Source organism: Pelmatolapia mariae, linkage group LG8, assembly GCF_036321145.2.
Source record: "Pelmatolapia mariae isolate MD_Pm_ZW linkage group LG8, Pm_UMD_F_2, whole genome shotgun sequence".
In the NCBI taxonomy this organism is placed as follows: domain Eukaryota; kingdom Metazoa; phylum Chordata; class Actinopteri; order Cichliformes; family Cichlidae; genus Pelmatolapia; species Pelmatolapia mariae.
In genome coordinates this window covers 5,281,250-5,301,145 of record NC_086234.1, presented here as the reverse complement: position 1 = coordinate 5,301,145, position 19,896 = coordinate 5,281,250, and the positions used below count along the sequence as shown (strand labels likewise).

Below are 19,896 nucleotides of genomic sequence, written 5' to 3'. Positions count from 1 at the left end.
AGGCTCAATGACATCAGTGTGACTGGACCATCGTTATAAGGCTAATATGGATTATCTAATTTATTATCTCATTTAGAGATTTGATTTGGTCATTTGTACAAATGTTAGTTTTTGCTCACTCTGGTCTCAGTGTTGTTTCTTTTGTTTTTGTTTTGTTCATTGAAAATGAGGCAAGCCTACTCTAATACAATAGCTGAAATTAAACTGAATCCAAATCAACAAAGAACTGAACTGAAACTGACAACAATGCTTCATCACCACCCAATTAACCACTTTTGAACAGTTGCTCATAAAATGTTGATACCAAACTTTTTGACCATGAAAAAAAAATATTTGGAATTTATTCATTCTTATAAGAAAATATAAAATTAGTGTCAACCCTTTCATACTATAAGAAAAAATAAACAGAGTATATAGGCTTATATTTGATAATAAAGCCTTGTATTACATCCATGTTGATATTTTTTTGTTATTTTTGTTCTAGTTTTTAAACAAGCAGTTATGAAAACAAGTTTGGAGAGAACACATATAATATAGTTTTACTTTCTCCTCTGCATGACATTCAATGATTCTTGCACATAGAGAGAGGACCAAGTTCAGCAGGTATCATATGCTGTGGAGCCCTAAGGACTATATGAAGGGCATTATAGTGTGTAAACACACAGTGTCACTGATAGGGCCAAAGTAAAAATGTCAGCAGAGAAACAGAGTTTCTCCCAAGTGTCTCTTATCCATTTTTATAATTTTATTAGGTATAAAATCAAATTGTCTTTTTTTCTAGTAAGATCAAACTTTGACTGTTTCCACTAATTTATTGGGCACTTACCAACAACTGCTGGGCTTCAGGAGATCTGGATTAAATCCCTCTCACAAACCTTTTTCAGTATACTTCAAATAAATACACACCAATATTATGTGTACTAATCAAAAATAAGAAGAACGTTAGTTCTCAGTCTGAGAGGCTGTGTTTTATTCTCCAATAATAACTGGGGCACGTAAAAATACATAACATTTAAAAAAAAAAATCACAAGAGACATCGCTGATATTCAAACATTTATTTTCCAGAATCATAATATATAAATAAAGAATTTATAATAAAGATATTTGACTTAAAGCAAGACAAGCATCTAAAAATTACTAATAAATCCTCTGTTGGTGCTTACATCTTTGTTTACTGCAATACAGTTTATACCTGAAAAGTGTATTCAATACTCAGTTATAATAGCTTGTACTTGTAGTGTGAGCTGTGATCAGCGCCTTTGAAATATTCCTTCTAAGAAATGTTTCAAATCTCTGATGTGAAACGCGAAATCATCTGCTTCTTTGTTTCTGAAAGCACGTGAAATTATCAGTGTGGGTCATTTTTAAGAAACACGGCAGCTACGTAAAAAGGCACTGTTGCATTGAGGAATGAAAAGCAAGCACAAGAAAAGAAAAACATGATTAATTCACTGCTATTACAGTACATGTTAATTTGCTATATGACAGTGAAGTGCAGGCAACAATTTTCTAGGTCCATGTTGAGTGAACCAAACAGCTCAGCAAGGTGGGCAGAAAATGTATGATTCTTCTTTAAAGAAGTGAAAAATAATAAAGTAATATATCCTTTACTGCACCTTGTTAAAATTCCCTCTGAGGTCTAAGCACCTCTAAACACAAAGCTCCTGTTTATTCTTGAAATGCAGAATCAGGGTCATTTCTCACCATCGACGATGACTTAGACCTCACAGGGTTATCAGTCTGCTTTCCTTTTCATTTCATCATTATCATTCCTACAGTGAACCAACCACTAACCCACTAAAAAGACTAAAAGCAACAATAAATTCATGCTACAAGTCTGATATAGCTCCACTGTTTCAAATGTTCCTTCATTGCCACAAGCATGTATTCATCCGCAGCTGAAAATAGACCCAAACAAATACGGTACTTACTCCCGCTAAAAAAAAAACCCCATTTCATTAAAAAAACAAAAACAAAAAAAAGTCAGCCATGATTCGGCGCTTTCTACCAACAAAAACGGACTTGTAAAGTATAGTTGTGGTTTATTTTAAAAGATATAAATTTTGAGTTTCGCTCAGACCGCTCCTGGTAATTAGCTTTTAAACAAGCTGAAATAATCAGTATGGCTGTTCTCCAGGTTGGCAATGCCGGCATGTGATGCTGCAGTAAGTAATCAGTTGTTATCAAACACCATACTGAGTAGGAGATGCACTGAACTTAAATTTAATAAGGCAGAGGCTTTAATATTTGGAACTGTGTGTTTATCAGTGTTTTTGTGCTGTACAGACATAAATCAGGTGAGCACTGACCAACAGGTGCAGCTTCTCAGGAGTTATTTTGGCGCACAGCCAACACCAACAAAAGTCTAACCTTAATATGATTTGGAGGAATGAAAGGCTGGAGTTATGGCAGGACACATGAACACCATGTCAGGCACTGCACATCATGGAAACTGAGTAACTGCACATAAATTTCAAAAATTCTAAAAATTCACATGCTGTGGAAATTTCCTGACTTCCTGCCTCTCCTGTGATAGTTTCCAGTGAATAGGTGAAGGAGAATAGATGAATGGAGTTTTTCAATACAGCTGAACTATAGCTAAAGTAGCAACTGATAAAACAGTTGCGTGCTCAAACCAATAACGCATTAAACTGAAGTTTTGTTGAAATTTTCATCCATTCATTTATTTTCTTAATCACTTATCAAAGTACACCCTCTACAGGTCACCACAAACTCACATTCAGAGCTACAGCCATTTTTTTTTAGCACCAGCCATGTTTAAAAGTATTCACACCCCTGAAATTATCTGCCTTCAAACCACAAGAGTGTCACGACACTCTGCTGTGCAGCTTTCGCTTAGTTTCACTGACACGGAAGGGCATTAAAGCGTTTCACGCCCCTGTTTACTCTGGATTAGGTATCAGTGATAAAAATGTGTGAGCGACAGGTCTGACTGTGCTGTTCACATTGCTATTAAAGTACACTGTGTTCAGTAATCTGTGGGTACTTTACCAAAAAACATGAAGGTGTTTTAATTCCTCTCCCAGTAAGCTAACTTTCTACTGATTGGCTGGAAACTGAAGTGGGTGGGGCTTCTATGCTCAAAACCACAACTCTGTGCTTGAGACTACTTTCAGGCTATCCCCTCTAACATCATACATAAAGTAAAAACGATGTTTCCCACAGAATAAAAATCTATTCTTGGTTTTGGTGAGAAAGAGGTGAAAGGACGCTGTTCTAAACTGATAAATAAATAATATCAATCACACTTTGAGACATTAAATACCGAGCCATCAGCTGGCTCTCAAGAAAGTTCCTCATCCCACGGAGAGATGGTCTACAAAGAGGCGCCCACACAGAAAGCAGAGACTGAGAAATTGAGTGACGTTGAGCGACTTCTTGTGAAGACAAGAGAAATAACTGCAGGCGAATCAGAAGTTTGACTTTGCGGTCAACGATTAAAGCAACTGCTGAGACAAGAGTGAGAATGCAGAATAGACTGATACGAGAGGTGATAGACGCAGTACGTGGACAGAAGTGCTGATCCACCTACACATTACACCTACAGGAGCTGCTAGATGCTGTGAAGCTCCTGGTGCACAGCTGTTGTGCTGATGTTAATGCCAAAGAGGGTTTGGAGCTCGCAGTATACGCCTCAGCACCCAGCAACCCCTTTCTGTAACTGTACCTGGTCACATGGCTGAGCTGCTGTGGTTCCTAAAGTTTTCCACTTTGCAATTATATCACCTAAACTTGATTGTGGAATATTTAGGAAGGAATCTTGTTACAAGACAACTCTGGAGTGCACTGAGCTCATTCTTTCACAAATGTTTGTGAAAGCAGACTGCATGACTAGGTGCTTGATTTTATACACCTGTGGCAAGGCAAGGCCCATAAAGTCTACATTAGAGAGTTACCTAGGCAAACAGAGCCTGGAATGTCCTCTAGTGACCAACTGTCGACTAGAGCTGCCCCTCGGGGCTGCGAAAGAGCTCCAGAGCAGAACATTATTCTGACCTCCTGTCAGAATAATGGTTTGACCAGCTTGCCTGTAGAGAAAGGACCAGAGCTAGCTGTTTAACGGCGATTGAAATGTCAAAATAAGAGTGAGGTGGCTTGATAGTCATCTTAGATGGCTGTAAAAATAAAAATTAATTGCAACATATACCCTTTTTGGCACACCCAAGTGAAGTCTAGGTGTGGGAAACATTGTTCAAAAGATCTGGATGAAGCTCAAATTTTTTGGCTATTGGTTCCGGCTGTATTTAACAACTATTTACCACTGTAACATGACAGGAAACAGAAAAAAAACAAAACATAACATGTCCCCTTTAACTCTTGATAAGGCCTCACTAGGTTGCTGCTCCACAATGTTTCACACTGATATTACTGCACCGTCCCCTTCATTTCTGTTTCACTGCTCAACAGTATCTGCTCTCTCTGTGTCTGTAAGCTCATCGTATACTAACACACCATTGAAAAACACTGTTCCAGCAAACATCGACTAAAGATTGGATTTCTCTAATGAGGGATTATGTACGTATCTTGGCTTGATAGAGTGATATACCTCATGTGTGATAGATTGTGTAGATAAAATCAGCAGCATTTTACAATAAACAGTACAATCACGTTGTGGTTTTTAAGTGCACATCTCCTGATTTTGGTATGCAACCTTGGTCAAACAGTGCAAACTCTTCGTACTATTTGTTCAGACTTTTATGGTGCTCCAGATGTTAGGATGTGTGCTGTCTTTTAACCACAGAAAAGTAAACCTCACAACATCTGGCGCACCAGGCAAGCGGCCGCAAATATTAGGAATCATTTGCAGAACAGTCTGACCGAGGGTGTGACGTGTGCTAAAAGGTGACACACAGTGTAAGCAGGTTCAGACGCTGGTGATATACTCTGCCCCGTTAGCCGAGGCCTTGTCTTTATCTCCCTCTGTGGACACGCTGCTGTACTGGCAACCAGGAACGATGTCAATCGTGGGTGCCGCCGGGTCGGGCGTCGTGGGTGGCTTCACCTGATTCAGCGCCTTCCTCTCCTTTTTATCCAGCCAGCAAAACGACACCATAAGGAACACGGCGGATGAGGCAACAACGGCACTGCAGGCAAAAAAAACGTGGAAATAGTGGCCCATTCTGTCAACCAGGATTCCTGGAAATAAAGAAAACATCAACAGTGTCAGCATTTTGACTCATGTTAGCTTCTCGTCAGAGACGTCCAGAAATCCTTGGCGGTTTTTCTTGGCTAAATCTGTTGTACTAATGTTGCTTCATAGTGCAATCCTCATAAGCGCAAACCTGTGGAAAACCACTGACCCAGAGCTTACATTAGAGGTCAGTGTGATATTTGTTCACAAGCAAGTTCTCTATTCAAATCAGCATAATATATTCTGACTCCACCCAAAAAAAAGAAAAAAGAAAAAAAAGACATCTTTTCAAACTGTGTTTATCTTCCATAACCGTGACCTCGGAAAATCCTTTTCCCGTTATAATCAGCAGCACATCAGGTCAGATGTACAAGCAACATAATCCTGCCCTGACTTGTCTCTGTGGTTATGTCACTGTTCAGCTGGAGAAGCAGCCAGATAAACAGTCTAAGCATAACTGTCATCTGAGACGGAAGCAGCCCTGAGAGGGAGAGGAAGCCTCTGCCCTTTTCTCACTCTGCTGCAGCTCGAGCTCGCTTCTCCACTGCGAAGAACAAACTGTTTTTCTCTCTGTGTACCGGCTAAACGGCCTCAACGCCCTGCAGTGCCGCCTCCTCCTTCATTTCAGCCGTTCACATAACACACATGTGAAAACATGTGCACTGAAGCGTATGCAATCACACACGAAGGCTTTACTTTTCTGGTTCTTATAGGTTGGAGCAGATACAACGAAAAGACAAGTATAGAGCTGGAATTTAGACGGAGCTGCACTAATATTGACTTGCTGGCTTTTAAACTGACTTATCTACAGCTACAGAGCTCTGCCACTGATCAATAGAGGTCAGTGCACTGTAACCTAAGAAACATGAGGATAGATTAAAAAAACAACAATAAAGAAACAACCTGGTGCAAAAAACGGATGAAAATTCACCAAAGACTCACAAACTATCATGTTTTTGTCATATGTTTGAGTTTGCGTTCTTTTGGCCTCCACTTTTATTTTGAAACTATTTCTGAGGCAAGATTAACTAATTAGAGAGGCAATTAGTTAATCAGTACAGTGCTCTTTTAGCCTGGCTTGATCTCAAGCTGAACTGTAACCTGGTCTGGAGTTGTGGTTTAAAATCATCGGCAAACTACGAATCACTAATGCTTTTCCGCAGCATCACGCACCTGTGTGAGTGGAGCACCTGTGTTGCCCATCATATATTTTAGATTTTTTACAGATCTTCATTCTCTGATACCGTCTCTGACTGAAGTAGGCAGCACTGAATCGGTCCATTTAGTGAAAGAAAACAGCTAAATGATGCCTGAATTACCAACTTTTATGTGAATTTAGAGCGTGAAGCAGTCGGCGTGATAATTGCTCGTTCTTACAGGAGTTTTATTTTTTGTCAAATCAGCTTCTGCCAGGAAAGCCTGGCTATGATGAATTTGCTTCACCCCTCAGATCGGGCGTGTTTGTGGTGTTTTTGGTTCTTGTGTCTGGTTTCTCCACCTTTTCTAATCTGAGTGTGCTTATCTAATCTTATGTTTACCTTTGTTAGATTTTCTCTTTATGCTTCTGCCGTTACCCAGCCTCATTGTGATGCTTGGGTCATTTCACGTTTGGATTGTTTCCATGCCTGTATTGAGCAACACATTTACTTCATCAAACGCACCTTTTGTTGTTACACCTGCCCTGTCTGAACTATGATACTGGTTACCTGGAAATAACTGAGCCTGCTTAAGAGAGACTGGACAACAGAATGTGAACCAGGAGTCAGTAACAGCAACTGATTTTTTACCACATTTTCCAGACAGACCAGATTCAGATTTAGTCATGTGTTGCATCTAACCATAACAGTTTCATTTTTAATTTCAAAAGGAAGGTCACATTTTGGCCACTGTTGAGCGCTCCACTGTTGAGTGCTCAGTTTTAGAAAGATATTGATTGATTGATTGATTGATTGATATACCTTTATTAGTCCCACAAGGGGATATGTTTGATTTTGTAGCTCTGTTGGTCTTTTTTTTTTTTCCTCGAAATCCATTTTAAAATAAGCAATAACTTTAAGTGACGTGAAGTCCTGAGAAAGGCCAAAGTGGGTATGAAAGGATAACTTTTAAGTCACTGAAGATAAACTTCTATAGAAGTATTTTTCCCCTTTTATGGCAACTTGTAAACAGTCATGCATTTTTGGCATTGCTCCATCACTCAGACTCTTACTGGTAAAGGTCTCAAGTTGTTATGAGGCTCCAGCAGCCAAACAAAAAGGTTAATTGTAGTGTCAGAGTCCTTCCTTTTGTTTGTCTGGAATATATACAACACAAAGTTCACAGTAACACAAAGAGGAAATACCTTCTGTCTACCTGAGACCATAAATTAGCTTCAGTCTAAAGGTTTAATTGTATTAAGAGGGTGTGAGAGGGCTTTGGATTTTCTCCCCATCCCTTATACTGTGGTGCTCTTAGATGGAATCTCCTTAGGGCCAGTATAAACCTGAGCAAACCTGTTCCAGAGTTCATGAGGTTGCCTTGAAGTCCCTGTAAAAATTTAAACCAATCCTTTAAGCAGCTCTTTAGCTGTTCCCCCAGTCCCATACATCATGCAAAATCTAAGCCAGTGATGCAGAAAACATGAAGAGAGACTACAGGCAAAAATTATTTTGCATATTTATACCTCCAGGGCTTTTACTGGCTTTATGGTTATGGTTTCATGGGATAAAAAAGTGTGACCTACATTCTCCTCATAGCTCTCACTCATGATAATATCTATGTTCCCTTTACCTGCCAGCGGAGGCCCGATGAGCAGCGTGACGCTCTCCATGACAGCAAGGAGGCCAAGGGCTGAGGGAAAGCAGCTCATCTCCACTACATCCATGAGGACAGTAAACATCAGGGAGCCCACCACGCTCATGGAAAGCCCGTAGATCACCACGTAAGCCAGCAGTACATGGAAGCTGGGCCCGATGCAGCAGATGCTGTTACTCAGCCCATTGACAAGCAAAGCTGCAGAAAACACGTAAACGTGTCGCCCTTTGAACCATGGCAAGTTAAAGACGATCCCAAACGGTGGCCGCACCACGATGTTGACGATCCCCAGGATGGACAGCAGGTACGCAGCCTGACTCGGCTCCATGTCATTTGCTGTAGCGTAGGGAACCAGATACACCAGAGGTACCACAAACCCGAGCATCATCCACGTGATGCCGATGGAGTACGCGCGGTAGCGCAAGTTGTTGCAGAACTGATTGAAGGCCATGTGTTTGCTCAGGAAAGCCAACATGGAGCTCCAAATCGTCCTCACCCTCCCTTTTTCCTTGCTGTCACTATTCTCGTCTGGCGGAGGAGGTCCGTGGTTCATCAGCGGCTGGCCACGATGCCTTTTGGGCTGGAGGGGCCTCATCACAGCTCCACACACACAGCAGTTTAGCAGGACGGCCCCCAGAATGAGAAAACTTCCCCTCCAACCGTACTCTATGTGGAGGTAGTTTCCCAGGACAGGCAGAGTGCACAGTCCCAAGGCGGTGCCCGTGGAGGACATGGCGTTGGCAAATACACGGCGACGCACAAAGTAGTGTCCCAGGATTGTCACGGCTGGTTGGAAGCTGAAGCAGAAACCAAGACCTGAAACAATGAAAGACGAGTGACATTTTTATTATCAGCGATAGTGCTAATGGATTATAAAGTATAAATGTAGAAAAGTTCTATTATGTGTAATCTATCCTGAGTAACACTACTTTAAATGTTTTTTGCTAATGCTTTTATTTTTATTCTATTATTTTTATTATTCTAAATTTGTCAGACCTCCCTTCAAGGTAACCTCCTTGTGCACCTCTGGACCACAGCTGGTAGAAGTCCTGTACTGACCATCGTGAGACCATGTGCGGTGATTTAACTGCAAACCTCAAACTCAAATATTTAGCTTTCATTTTTAGGATTAGGGAAGGTGAGAACTTATACTCCAGCTATGACAAAGCCTGAAGTGTGGTTCATTAGGACAGAAACATGACCAGGAACATGGTTACATGGGTAACCTCGGTTCTATGAAACCATATTCCACTATGGAAAGCATGTTTTATCTTAGACCATCTATTTAGTTTAAGACAAATACTTTCAGAGATGGTCCACCAACCTCTTATATCATATTCTGGCCCCAGACAAGGCGTTCTGTTTGTCTTAACGGTTGGAAGTGCCACACAAAATGTAGAGAAGAATCTTCTGGCTACACAGACACATAGTCACTCAACATCTGTGCTACTATACAGATCTGGCTTACTGCGAATTCGTCCACTCCCAGAAAATTAAATCATGATGAAAGGTTTATATTTTGAAACACTTGCAGATGCATAAGTCCAAGAGGAAAGACATGGAAGTAGTCCAGAGGTACCTTGGGTAAGGTTTCTCCTTTTATGCGGGAAGTACCAGTGATAACATTTTAAAAAATAAGAGAAAGCAGTAAAATTTTTGTATCTGTATCTTTATCAGTTTACCACCAAAATGAACAGCCACAACTATGAAAATTAGACCAAGGCTGTTATGAAGTGAAATTAGAGTTTTAACTTCTTTTGAATGTCTGTATGTCAAATTTAAGTGATATAAAAAGATGTAATGATGCATTTACAGTTGTCCAAAATCTGTCTGCTTTGGTCTCCACCAACCAAACAAATATTCGGCACAGCTGAACTCTACCTGTGCCTGCCCTTTGATGCTCGACAGGTAGCTGTGTGTGCCCATGGCAATGAAATGTGTGCTGGGATAATAAATCTACTGAGTGCTTGCTGACCTGTAATGACCCCGGCGGTGATGTAAAGCTCAGTGATCGACTGGGTAAATGAGCTGGCAGCCATTCCAACCCCGCTCAGGACCCCTCCCAACATGATTGTCGTTCGGCAGCCAAGTTTCTCCACCAACATGCTACAAAAGGGACCTGTGGATCAAATTTAATGCTCTTAGTTTAATACCAGAGCCCGAGTGGGCAAAGGCCTTAATCCTCCAGCACATTTCACATAACTTGTAATCTGCACCGGCTGGATGACCTTCAAAAGAACCGAACGTATGACTGAAAATATGTCTGCTCTTTCATTTACCCTGTGCACAAGATGTTTGACTGACATCTGTTTCTTACTCATCCCACTGCCAGTGAGATTAGATTTCATCTTACACTACCTTTTGTGTGTAGATTTCTCCATCTCTAACTCATCATCCTGACTCACCTGCCTGCCATGAAAAAAAATCTCACTGTGTGTACTTGAAAGCTTGAGCAAATACAGCAGTGTACACTGGATAAAGGTCACTAAGAGGGGTGTCAAATTTAACACGGCCTATCTCTGTTGTTAAACAGCAGATCTGCTAGATATTAATGGGGGACAATCACTGAAGTAACATGTTTAAACCTTCAGTTTTTGCGCCATTAAAACAGTTAAATCATGCTATTCTTTATCAGAATCTTTTAGACTGTGTTTATTCTAAAGTTACAGTTTTAAGAACTCATGAATCACTTCTTAAGATCACAAATCTGGCCTGGGACAAGGCTCCCTCGTGCAACTTACTGGAGATAAACCTTAGATTATTGTCATATTTGTGTCAGATCACGATAATTTCTAAGATTAAAGCATTCCTGTCTCTAACATTCATGAGAACTTTGTCCAAAACTCACTCTAACTGTCTAACTATACTCCTGTCTCCGATTCTGATGGTGGCCTCCTTTACTTCCACCGACATCTTTCTGGATCTCACACTGAACTTTTCAGTAAAAAGCTACCTAACCTTTGAACTTTCAGATCTTTCATCGGCCTGTCACTGCTTGTCAACCAATTGTCCAATTAGCTCTGAGCCTCTAAAAAAAGCTAAAAGTCTGCACAAGACACGTCTTGACTGTTCGAATAAAAATGGATGCAAAACTACAAAACAACTATTATAGTCTACATCTTAGACCAAAACATACATTTACCTCTGGTTTGTTCAGAGCAGCATTAAAGGATGAGTCTGACATTATTGCATAATGTGCTCATCGTAAACCTTAAAAAATAAACTTAAAGTGCTGCTGTGTTAAAGCTTTCCCAAGCCCATATTTTTCTGATGTGTATCAAATGGCATTTTTATGCTCTAGTTCTGCTTTTACATTTCATAAATAACATAAAAGCTAATTTCCTCTTCATCAAAAGCTCCTGTATCTCGTTGTTATCGGTCAGTCTAAATTTGTGCAAACCAAAGTTTGCACAAATATTGCCACATACAACAATTATCAATATCTGTATGGGGTTTTTTAAGATTCATTATAAATCCCGATTATTTTGACTAGCTTATATATTATGTTCATTTTACTATCCCCCCATGAAAGGGATGTTACATTCTGTGTCTGCGTTTGGTTCAATGCATGTCACCTGTAGGGGTGGCTGTAGCTCAGGTGGCAGAGCAGGTCAGCCACTAATCAGAAGGTCGGTGGTTCGATCGGTGGCATGCTGCCTCCTGGCTGCATGCCAAATATCCTTGGGCAAGAGGGCCCGGTGGCGCCAGTGTCCGGCAGCCTCGCCTCTGTCAGTGCGCCCCAGGGCAGCTGTGGCTACAATGTAGCTTGCCATTGCCAGTGTGTGAATGGGTGAATGACTGAATGTAGTGTAAAGCGCTTTGGGGTCCTTAGGGACTGAGTAAAGCGCTATACAAATGCAGGCCATTTACCATTTACCTGTTCATACTTAACAGTCATCGTAATGTTGTTCGAGTAAACAGTAAACATGTGAGGACTTTAAATGGCCATTATGAAGGGTTTTTGCTAATAGTGTGCTGTATTTTCAGAAAATGGAAGGAAGAAGTTTGAAGGAGAGGAACTTAAGTTGCATAGGAGTGCACTTAAACAGGCAGGTACCAGTTGTTCAGGTGCTTCTGATAAAACGTTGACATATAATTGCATTTTATACTGAATGTGTGAACTCTTCCCTCATCTCAAATAAAAACTATGATGCTTATTACTTTTTTTTGGATAAATGTTGCTCTGAAATTTATTTGGGAGTGAACAAATTGTAAAGAGGAGGAACTTTATCCAACTATTGCGATAATACTGAGATAAACCATGGGCTGATTTCCACTATTGTTTTATTCTAGCATTTTAAATATTGACAGTTCAAAACTTACAAGACAGATAAGAGGTTGCATTATGTGCACCTGCTCATCACATAAAACGTATTTCTAATCTTTCTAATAAAGAAAGAACTCCTGGACATAGATAAAGGACCAGCCTAGCCATAATCCTTCCAACTTGTGTGTCCAGGGGTTAGATCTCCAAACTAATCTCTGTTTTTGGCTGGATTTAAAAGGAAGCCAACAGAATAAGAATGATAGTGTGATGCCTTCTTGTCATAAATCTACAATCTGCGGATATGAAGATGATGAAGATCAGAAATAAAAAAAGTGCTATAATTTGGTCCCTGATTTTAGTCTCTGTCTCTCAGTTTTGGCCCCTGTGGATGGATTCCCCCACCTAACAGCTGTGGGTTGATTTTTGTTTTATACCCGATCCATCTGTATACGGGATTAAGGATGATATATACAGACTTCTATCGTTTTACAATGTCGTACTCATAGTAAGTCTACTTTGGATGGATACAACATTATGGCTTATTACCAACATCCCTATGGAGAATATGACTGGGATTTATACTTCTAGTACCTCACTGTTGAGTTTTTGTTGGACCTCTCTGACCTGGCTGGGGGTGCAAAAAGAGAATGTAAAATGTGGGTGATGTCACCGTGGCTATATTCATAATTTATATACAGTACATTTTATTCTTGGTAACCAGTGTCTACCATGACCCTACACAGTACAGAGAGGATCACGGTAAATAATAAGTCAACAGTAATATCTTCTGAAAGTCAGGAAACATTAGATCTTAGACAATCATGCCAGACTAAGTACGTCAGTTTAATTTTAACTGCTATTAAAAGTGACAATTTATTGCTAAATCAGCTATTTTAAACTAATCTAATAAATCTGAAAGTTTTGATTTATGATAGGATGAAGATGATCTTTTGCGTTTTACTTTTCATCAGCACAGGAATGAAGACTTCAGAAGTAAAATAGCCGCTCTAAGGTTTGCATTATTTCTTCTGTGAATGAAACACTTTCGGCTGTGGGAAACGAGAGGACTGCAGCTTCTCATGGAATAACCTTCTTTAAATCAACATCACTCAGCAAGACAGGTTAAAGCATCCTCAGTTTCTCTCTCTATCTGGTTTCATACTTTCCCTGAACAATAACAGCAGCTGCAAACTAAAACTACCCTCAGGCCAGGCGGCATTAAAAGGCAACTTCAGTTTTATGGTAAATGCTAGTTATATCCTCTTAAATTACACAAAAATGAGTAAATAAGGCTTGGAAAAAACTTGGGTCCAGTTTATTTCCTGGTCTTCTAGCTTTACCTCCTGCATGAAGCGCTGACGTCATGATGGAGGGCACCCAGGAGGTTTCGCTGTTGGTTGCGTGGAACTCATTCTGCAAGTCAGTGTAGAAGATTCCCACGCAGGAGGGAAATGCCAGTGTCAAAGCCAGGACAAGTATGGTGGCAACCAGCACCATCCAGCCCCAGCCGCCATCTGGAGCTTCGACTGCTCCTGTTACAGCCACGGATACTCGGCGCCCTCCTTCCTGTCCCCTCTCCTCCAATTCACAATCATCGGCCTCCTGGATTTTCTCGTGGTCCATACCGTTGGCCTGCTGGAAAACCTTGGAGGCCTCCGATTGGAGGATGCGATCACTCGTCCCGCTGATTCCATTTCTCTGAGTCATTTTCTGCTTGGCAGTTCAGGCAAGGCTCCTGTGTTAGTTCTGGAGGGTGTGTGATTGCGCTTGCTGTCCATGTCACTGAAACTGCTGTAACCTTTATGGAGACCTATAATCACAAAAGCAAACAATGTGTCAGGTATAATCTTGAGTTGTTTTCAGTAGAAGTAATGTTAAACTTTGGCACAGGTTGGAATATCTAAATAACTGACAGCTATACTGTGCTGATCTCCATGTGATTTAAACCAGAGCCCAACTGATACATAATTTTCAAGCTCGATACCTATATTTGGTGTTTTATAAATCTGATACCTGTATATTTTTTTAATCTTACTAAAATAATGTGATAATGCATTTAAAAATCAATTAATTTTACTGTCACAACAAGTTGTGGATTACACCTTTATGTTTAGCCTAACTTGACTCAGCTGATTTCTTAAACACCCTAACCTTAACAGGGAGATGCTCATATTTCTTACTTTAAAATTTTCATTTATCAGCCAACAAATAAAAGTTATTTGCCGATACTGATTTATTGGTGGCCAAAATATCTATTAGGCTATGATTTAAATGATTTTAACAAACAACACCTTTAACACCTTGCTAACTAAGCTAGGTAACATTATCTGATAACTTCAGCACTCCACCCTAGAGCTCAATTGTGATTATTTTGGTTAATAACAAAAAACAATAAAAATGCAGCACTCCATACTTTATTTAAAACATAGATGGGGTCACTATAAAGAGTTTAAAGTGAAATGACTAGAAAGATTAAGAAATACGGCATTTATGTTCACCTCAGGATAAAGTCCAAGCAAAACCATTTACAAATATTAATACGTTAGTATGCTAACAAGCTAAACAAAAAATAAAAAATTTAAACATTAAACAGGTCTAATACTAAATATTCTGCAAAATACTATACTGTACTGTACTTAAGAGATAACAAAGCTATTTAATTAGATGAAAAGTAAATAAATAAATGAAGAACTTTTGTTTGTTAATAGCCTCTCAGCTAAAAAGCTAAGCATCTTTGTTAAGTTTGTTCTAACAAGCTAACCCTCTTTGTTTTGTTTGTATTAGCATGCTAACGAGCATCCAAGCAAGTTAAGGTGCTTCTTTCAGTTGGTGGTTCAAACATACTGAATTTAATTAATAGCCCTATTATCATGGTAACCACCATGCTAGCACGCTAAGTGGCTTCATTAAGATCCCTTTACAAAGTTAAACTTTATTACAGGACACATGGGCATGATTAAAAACATCAGACAAACAACTTTAGCCTTGGTAAAGTTTTAACGAAGGGTTTTGAGGTTGTTCATCTCATTTTAACTGAACACTATTCCAGAGGTTTTGAAGCTAAGCCAAGTCATCTTTATTTCTAAAGCAGAAACCATTGACCAAAGTGCTGAACACAGAAATAAAAATATATGAGAATTAAAAAAAAATGATAGATAGATAGATAGATAGATAGATAGATAGATAGATAGATAAAGAAATAAAATAACAACACAAAATAAAAACAAAATGCCAATTAAATCTTATCAGTATTAGTGCTTTAAAAACTTAATTTAACCCATATTTACTTCAAACCACTGTTGAAAAGGTAAACTGTCTGCTGTAATTTTACTCACTTTGCTCTGACCCTGAAGGACTCACAAAATGCCAGCAGAGCCAAGGTTATAAACACAAGGAAATCAGACAATGACTCTTTATTAAAACAGGTAATCGGTTACGGAAAACCAGGGGAATGTCCGAGTTATAATAATCTCACTGGCTGGAATCAAGGTTTGTACATCCTGAAATAAAGGAAATTAAACTTGGCAACGCATACCAGCTGACAGACGGGTGACTGTTGTGTTGCCACAATCATTAGGAATGATTTAGCTGCAGTCATGAATCATCCCATGATTTCTCCTGTGTGCAGAATGAAAGCCCCCACGGGACTACAGCGTCCACATTTCCAGTTAGAGGCCTTATCAGCATTTCAAAATCAGTTTAGACTGAGAGCGCACTGACAAAAGACGGGTCAAAAAGGTTGAGGGACAAACGTGGCATGGAAAGGGAGACTTAAGTTGACACTAACATGAACTCACGCAAACCTTTGAATGAATAGCCCTCTTTTACTGTAAGTACCCTAGCAAAACATTTCCCAAAGATACAATTTCCAGATGTGTCAACTACAAAGCAGAGAAATATCTTCACGGAGTGTATTCCCAACTCATGTGGACACAATTTTGCACATTTACAGTCCTGCAACTATAACTTTTTAAGTTTTAAGTGGATGTTGTTACCTAAAGGCAGGGGTGTCAATCATCAACTAAAATGAGTTTGACATCCCTGCATCAACGGCATCGAAAGTCGTCACCCTCTAGTTCCAGTCTCTTTAATAAGCCATAATAATTAGCCTAACCACCAGTGTGCTATGCAAACAGAAATTTGCACATTACAACCACTTACCATTGAAGCTGGTAACCCTGATCAGCTTGTTATAATGCTTTGAGCCCAGACCACTCACCTAAGCATTATTCCAGACCTTGCACCCATTAAGAATAACATTAAATGTTGCTGAGCCACCTTCTGTGAAGGTAAAGACTAAAGGGTTTGTTGAGACCCTTCTAACCCCTTCACATAACTGTAAAACAACAGGACATTACACACTCATACAGTAGCAACTCAATCACAAGCCAGAAAAAGGTTTATTCTCCTTTGTCACTCTAATGTGGACCATGTTTTAAAAAGTGAACATTTTGTTTTATTTGGTAACACCTGAAATGTTTTTTCCATTGGGTAAATGATCACTTTGAAAGAAAGAATTGTAGCAAAATAGCTAAACTTAGCTGTATTCACATTAGCCACCTTTACAATGGTCCATTAATGTAGATATCTAATCGGCCAATCAGTTGACAGATACACAATGCATTAACACTGTGTTTTGGATAAGTCAGAAAAATTTAGTGGAGCACGCCCTCAACTCGAATTTTCCACTAGTAAAGAGACCAGCAGACCAACATGTCCCGAGTTAGCATTCCAAGATGGCGGCACTGAACGTAAACAGTGCCAAAACTGTTAACTCTGAATCTGTACAGCCATTGTTGTGCATTTTTGACTTACTAAACAAGCCATATGCAGAGCACTGACCAGGCTCTATCTGTGAATTTGTTTTTTAAGTGCAAAAAAATAAGTATTATGCTATAATACTACAATTAATAACTGAATGGCTCTACGAGCTAAAACAAATCCAGTTTTTCTTTGCTTTATTTGGAAGTTTCCTGAAACTTGGGAGTGACGTCACTCCCAAGTTCCAATATCCAAGTTCCGAGGTATCTGGAATGTGGCAATAGGCATGTAGATAAGGTCAAGACAAACCACTGAAGTTCAAACTGGGCATCAGAATGGGGAAGAAAGGTGATTTATGTGCTGGGATTTTCAAGAGGACCATCTGCAGGTTTACAGAGAATTATCCCAAAAAGAGAAAATAGCCAGTGAGTGGTACTTCTCTGGGAGAAATTGCCCTGTTGTCACGCTTGCTAAGGAAGCAAGTGAGGCTCAGTTTGAGATCTCAAACTGGTTTCTTGAACATTACAAGGACTTCACTGTACTCTGAGGCCCCCCATTGTCACCAGACCTCAATTGGAAAACGCACCTTTGGGATGTGGTGAAACAGGAAAGTTGCATCACAGAGCCGAAAAATCTGCAGCGGCCGTGTGATGCTATCGAGTCAATTGAACCGACATCTCTGAGGAATGTTTGCAGCACCTTGTCAAATCTCACGTCTGAGGTTAAAACGGGTTTAATAACAACTATTACTGATAAAGTTGCCACTGATTTACCTTAGTCAAAAATAACTTTGCTGGTAGCTTTCTGACTTCTCAACTATAACAAAACATTAAACTAAATAACTGACTCTGACAGTTAGACATTTGATTTATTGTTAATATCACTTTCAGGGTTAGCACACAGCGGTTCCTTTTTTTAACCCAGGAAGCTACATCACTCTTTTAGAGTTCAGTACTATTGTACTTGGGTTTTAGCTCTGTGACGCGGAGCTAAAAGTTAGGCATGCTTTGAATAAAGCAGCTGAACAACTATGCAAAACTGGCGTCTATGCAGCTTTTGTTTGAGTAGTGAGTAGGGAAGTCACCCACAGGGAAATTCAGAGCTTCTGTCACTTAATTTATGATGAAAATGTATGTCAAGAAAAACAAAAATCAGACCCCAGGAAACAATTTAACACACATATATTGTTGTTTGTTTTTATTATGAGGGCGACATGCTTCAGCCCCTTACATCTCCTCCTGCGTTTTCCCCTATAAAGTGTACATGTCTCCCTTTCTGAGTGGGTATAAATGAAAGGTCTGACATCCTGTTTCTCCATTTTCACTCTTTGCACACTTCACAGCTGCCTGCAGACACTCTGCACATCTCATGACTGTAGCTGGAGGTGTCTGAAAGGAGGGGAGCGAATATTAGGAGAATAATCTGGGGGGTTTTTTCTTTTTTTGAGCAGCTGATTAGAGATGCTGAGCAGCTGATCTTTCATGTGGGACAGCCCACGGAGAGGATGGCAGCGCTACCTAACTGTCACTCAGTGCATTTAATATTAACGTATCTCTGTATATATACTCATCAGGCTCAAACTGAATTTCCCCTCGCTCCACATTTCAGCTGCATTAAAATGCAGGTTCCCCCCGACACACACACACATTCACCCACGTGGCAGCTCGTCATTTTTCGCCTTATTTATGGCAGGAAATCATTTCTAAAGCATATCTAGAGCTCAGACCCCATCGACATGGCTCAAATGTGCCCTTTAATATGTTTTGTTCCCTTCTGTGTAACAGACAGCCGAATATTCCCAACATCCAGCACTTTCGCAGCAAGGAGGAAGCGATTTAAACATCAGCCTCTCCCGTGAATTTCTACACAAACGTAAAAGCCGTTACTCGCCTTGTTTTTGAGCCGATTCTGGTCGTCCGTGTCCGGGTTTTCAGGCAGCTCCACGGGCGCCGTCTCTACACGGTGACTGCCGGAGGAGCAGCAGCAGTCCGCGGGTGTGCTCGTCACGGAGATCCTCAGTCCGTGGGCGGAGACAGCAGCAGGGTGGGATGCGAGCTGCGCAGGCCCCAGCTGCTACACCGATGTTTGTGTGTTTGTGCCAAAGTGATTTCTAGTGTTTCTATGTGTAATGTCTTTATTGATATTGTTAATAGACTTTAGTGAACAGGGTTTACAAAGGGGGTATATCTAAAATAAAGAAGTTACCTGTTTTGGAATTATCTACATGACCGCGTTATTGTACCCAAATTGTAATCAATTTAGTCCCGTTTTGGACACTTAAAATATCTCCATAGAACGATTGTTATATTTGTTAGATTCCTGCTACCCTCGTGGCCTGATAAATAAAGAAGTCAGTTTGCCAAAAACTGATTGTGGCTTCTACCTTGTCTCAGGAGATTTGCTGATATCATGTATGAGGGATATATTAGAAATATATTTCACATATTACAGGCCAAAGGGTGGCAGACAATCACTCTTTGGCCCAGGAGATTACTTACTCTGGCTGTACTGCACCTTACTTATGATTTTCTGTTTAACTTTACTTAACTTTACTTTTTAAACCTTAAAAATTCTAACTGCACTACATCACCTAACTCTGGATGACTGTATTTAAAGTAGGAGGATTTTTGTAAAAGTAAATTTAAAAAAAAGTCAGAAAGAATAAAACAGCAGTGTATAACATAAACCAGTTATGGTTATCACACATTTTGCTCTTGAACGAATTGCTGATAATTGAAACATCTTTCAATAAATATTCCTTTGGCAAACTTTAAGGGGATTTTGTATACCATTTATTTTTCAGATAGAGACATCCATAAGTTTAGAAATTAACACCACCTAATGGCATGAATTTGAACCAGTGATTATTATTATGAATGAAGGGTTTTAATAATATAGGCTTTGTTACAGCCACAACAACAA

The 19,896-nt window shown here is 39.9% G+C and overlaps 1 protein-coding gene across 1 annotated transcript; it reads right to left on the bottom strand.

Moving 5' to 3' along the window:
* Window positions 1-1,066: 1,066 nt before the first annotated feature.
* On the bottom strand, window positions 1,067-18,987 carry slc16a5a (solute carrier family 16 member 5a). Its single transcript, XM_063482553.2, has 5 exons — window positions 18,865-18,987; window positions 13,554-14,023; window positions 9,922-10,065; window positions 7,923-8,762; window positions 1,067-5,158 (listed from the first exon to the last, which is right to left on the bottom strand). The coding sequence occupies exons 2-5, from the start codon at window positions 13,918-13,920 to the stop codon at window positions 4,887-4,889; spliced, it is 1,623 nt and encodes a 540-aa protein (XP_063338623.1). The 5' UTR covers window positions 13,921-14,023; window positions 18,865-18,987; the 3' UTR covers window positions 1,067-4,886.
* Between the last annotated feature and the right edge of the window lie 909 nt (window positions 18,988-19,896).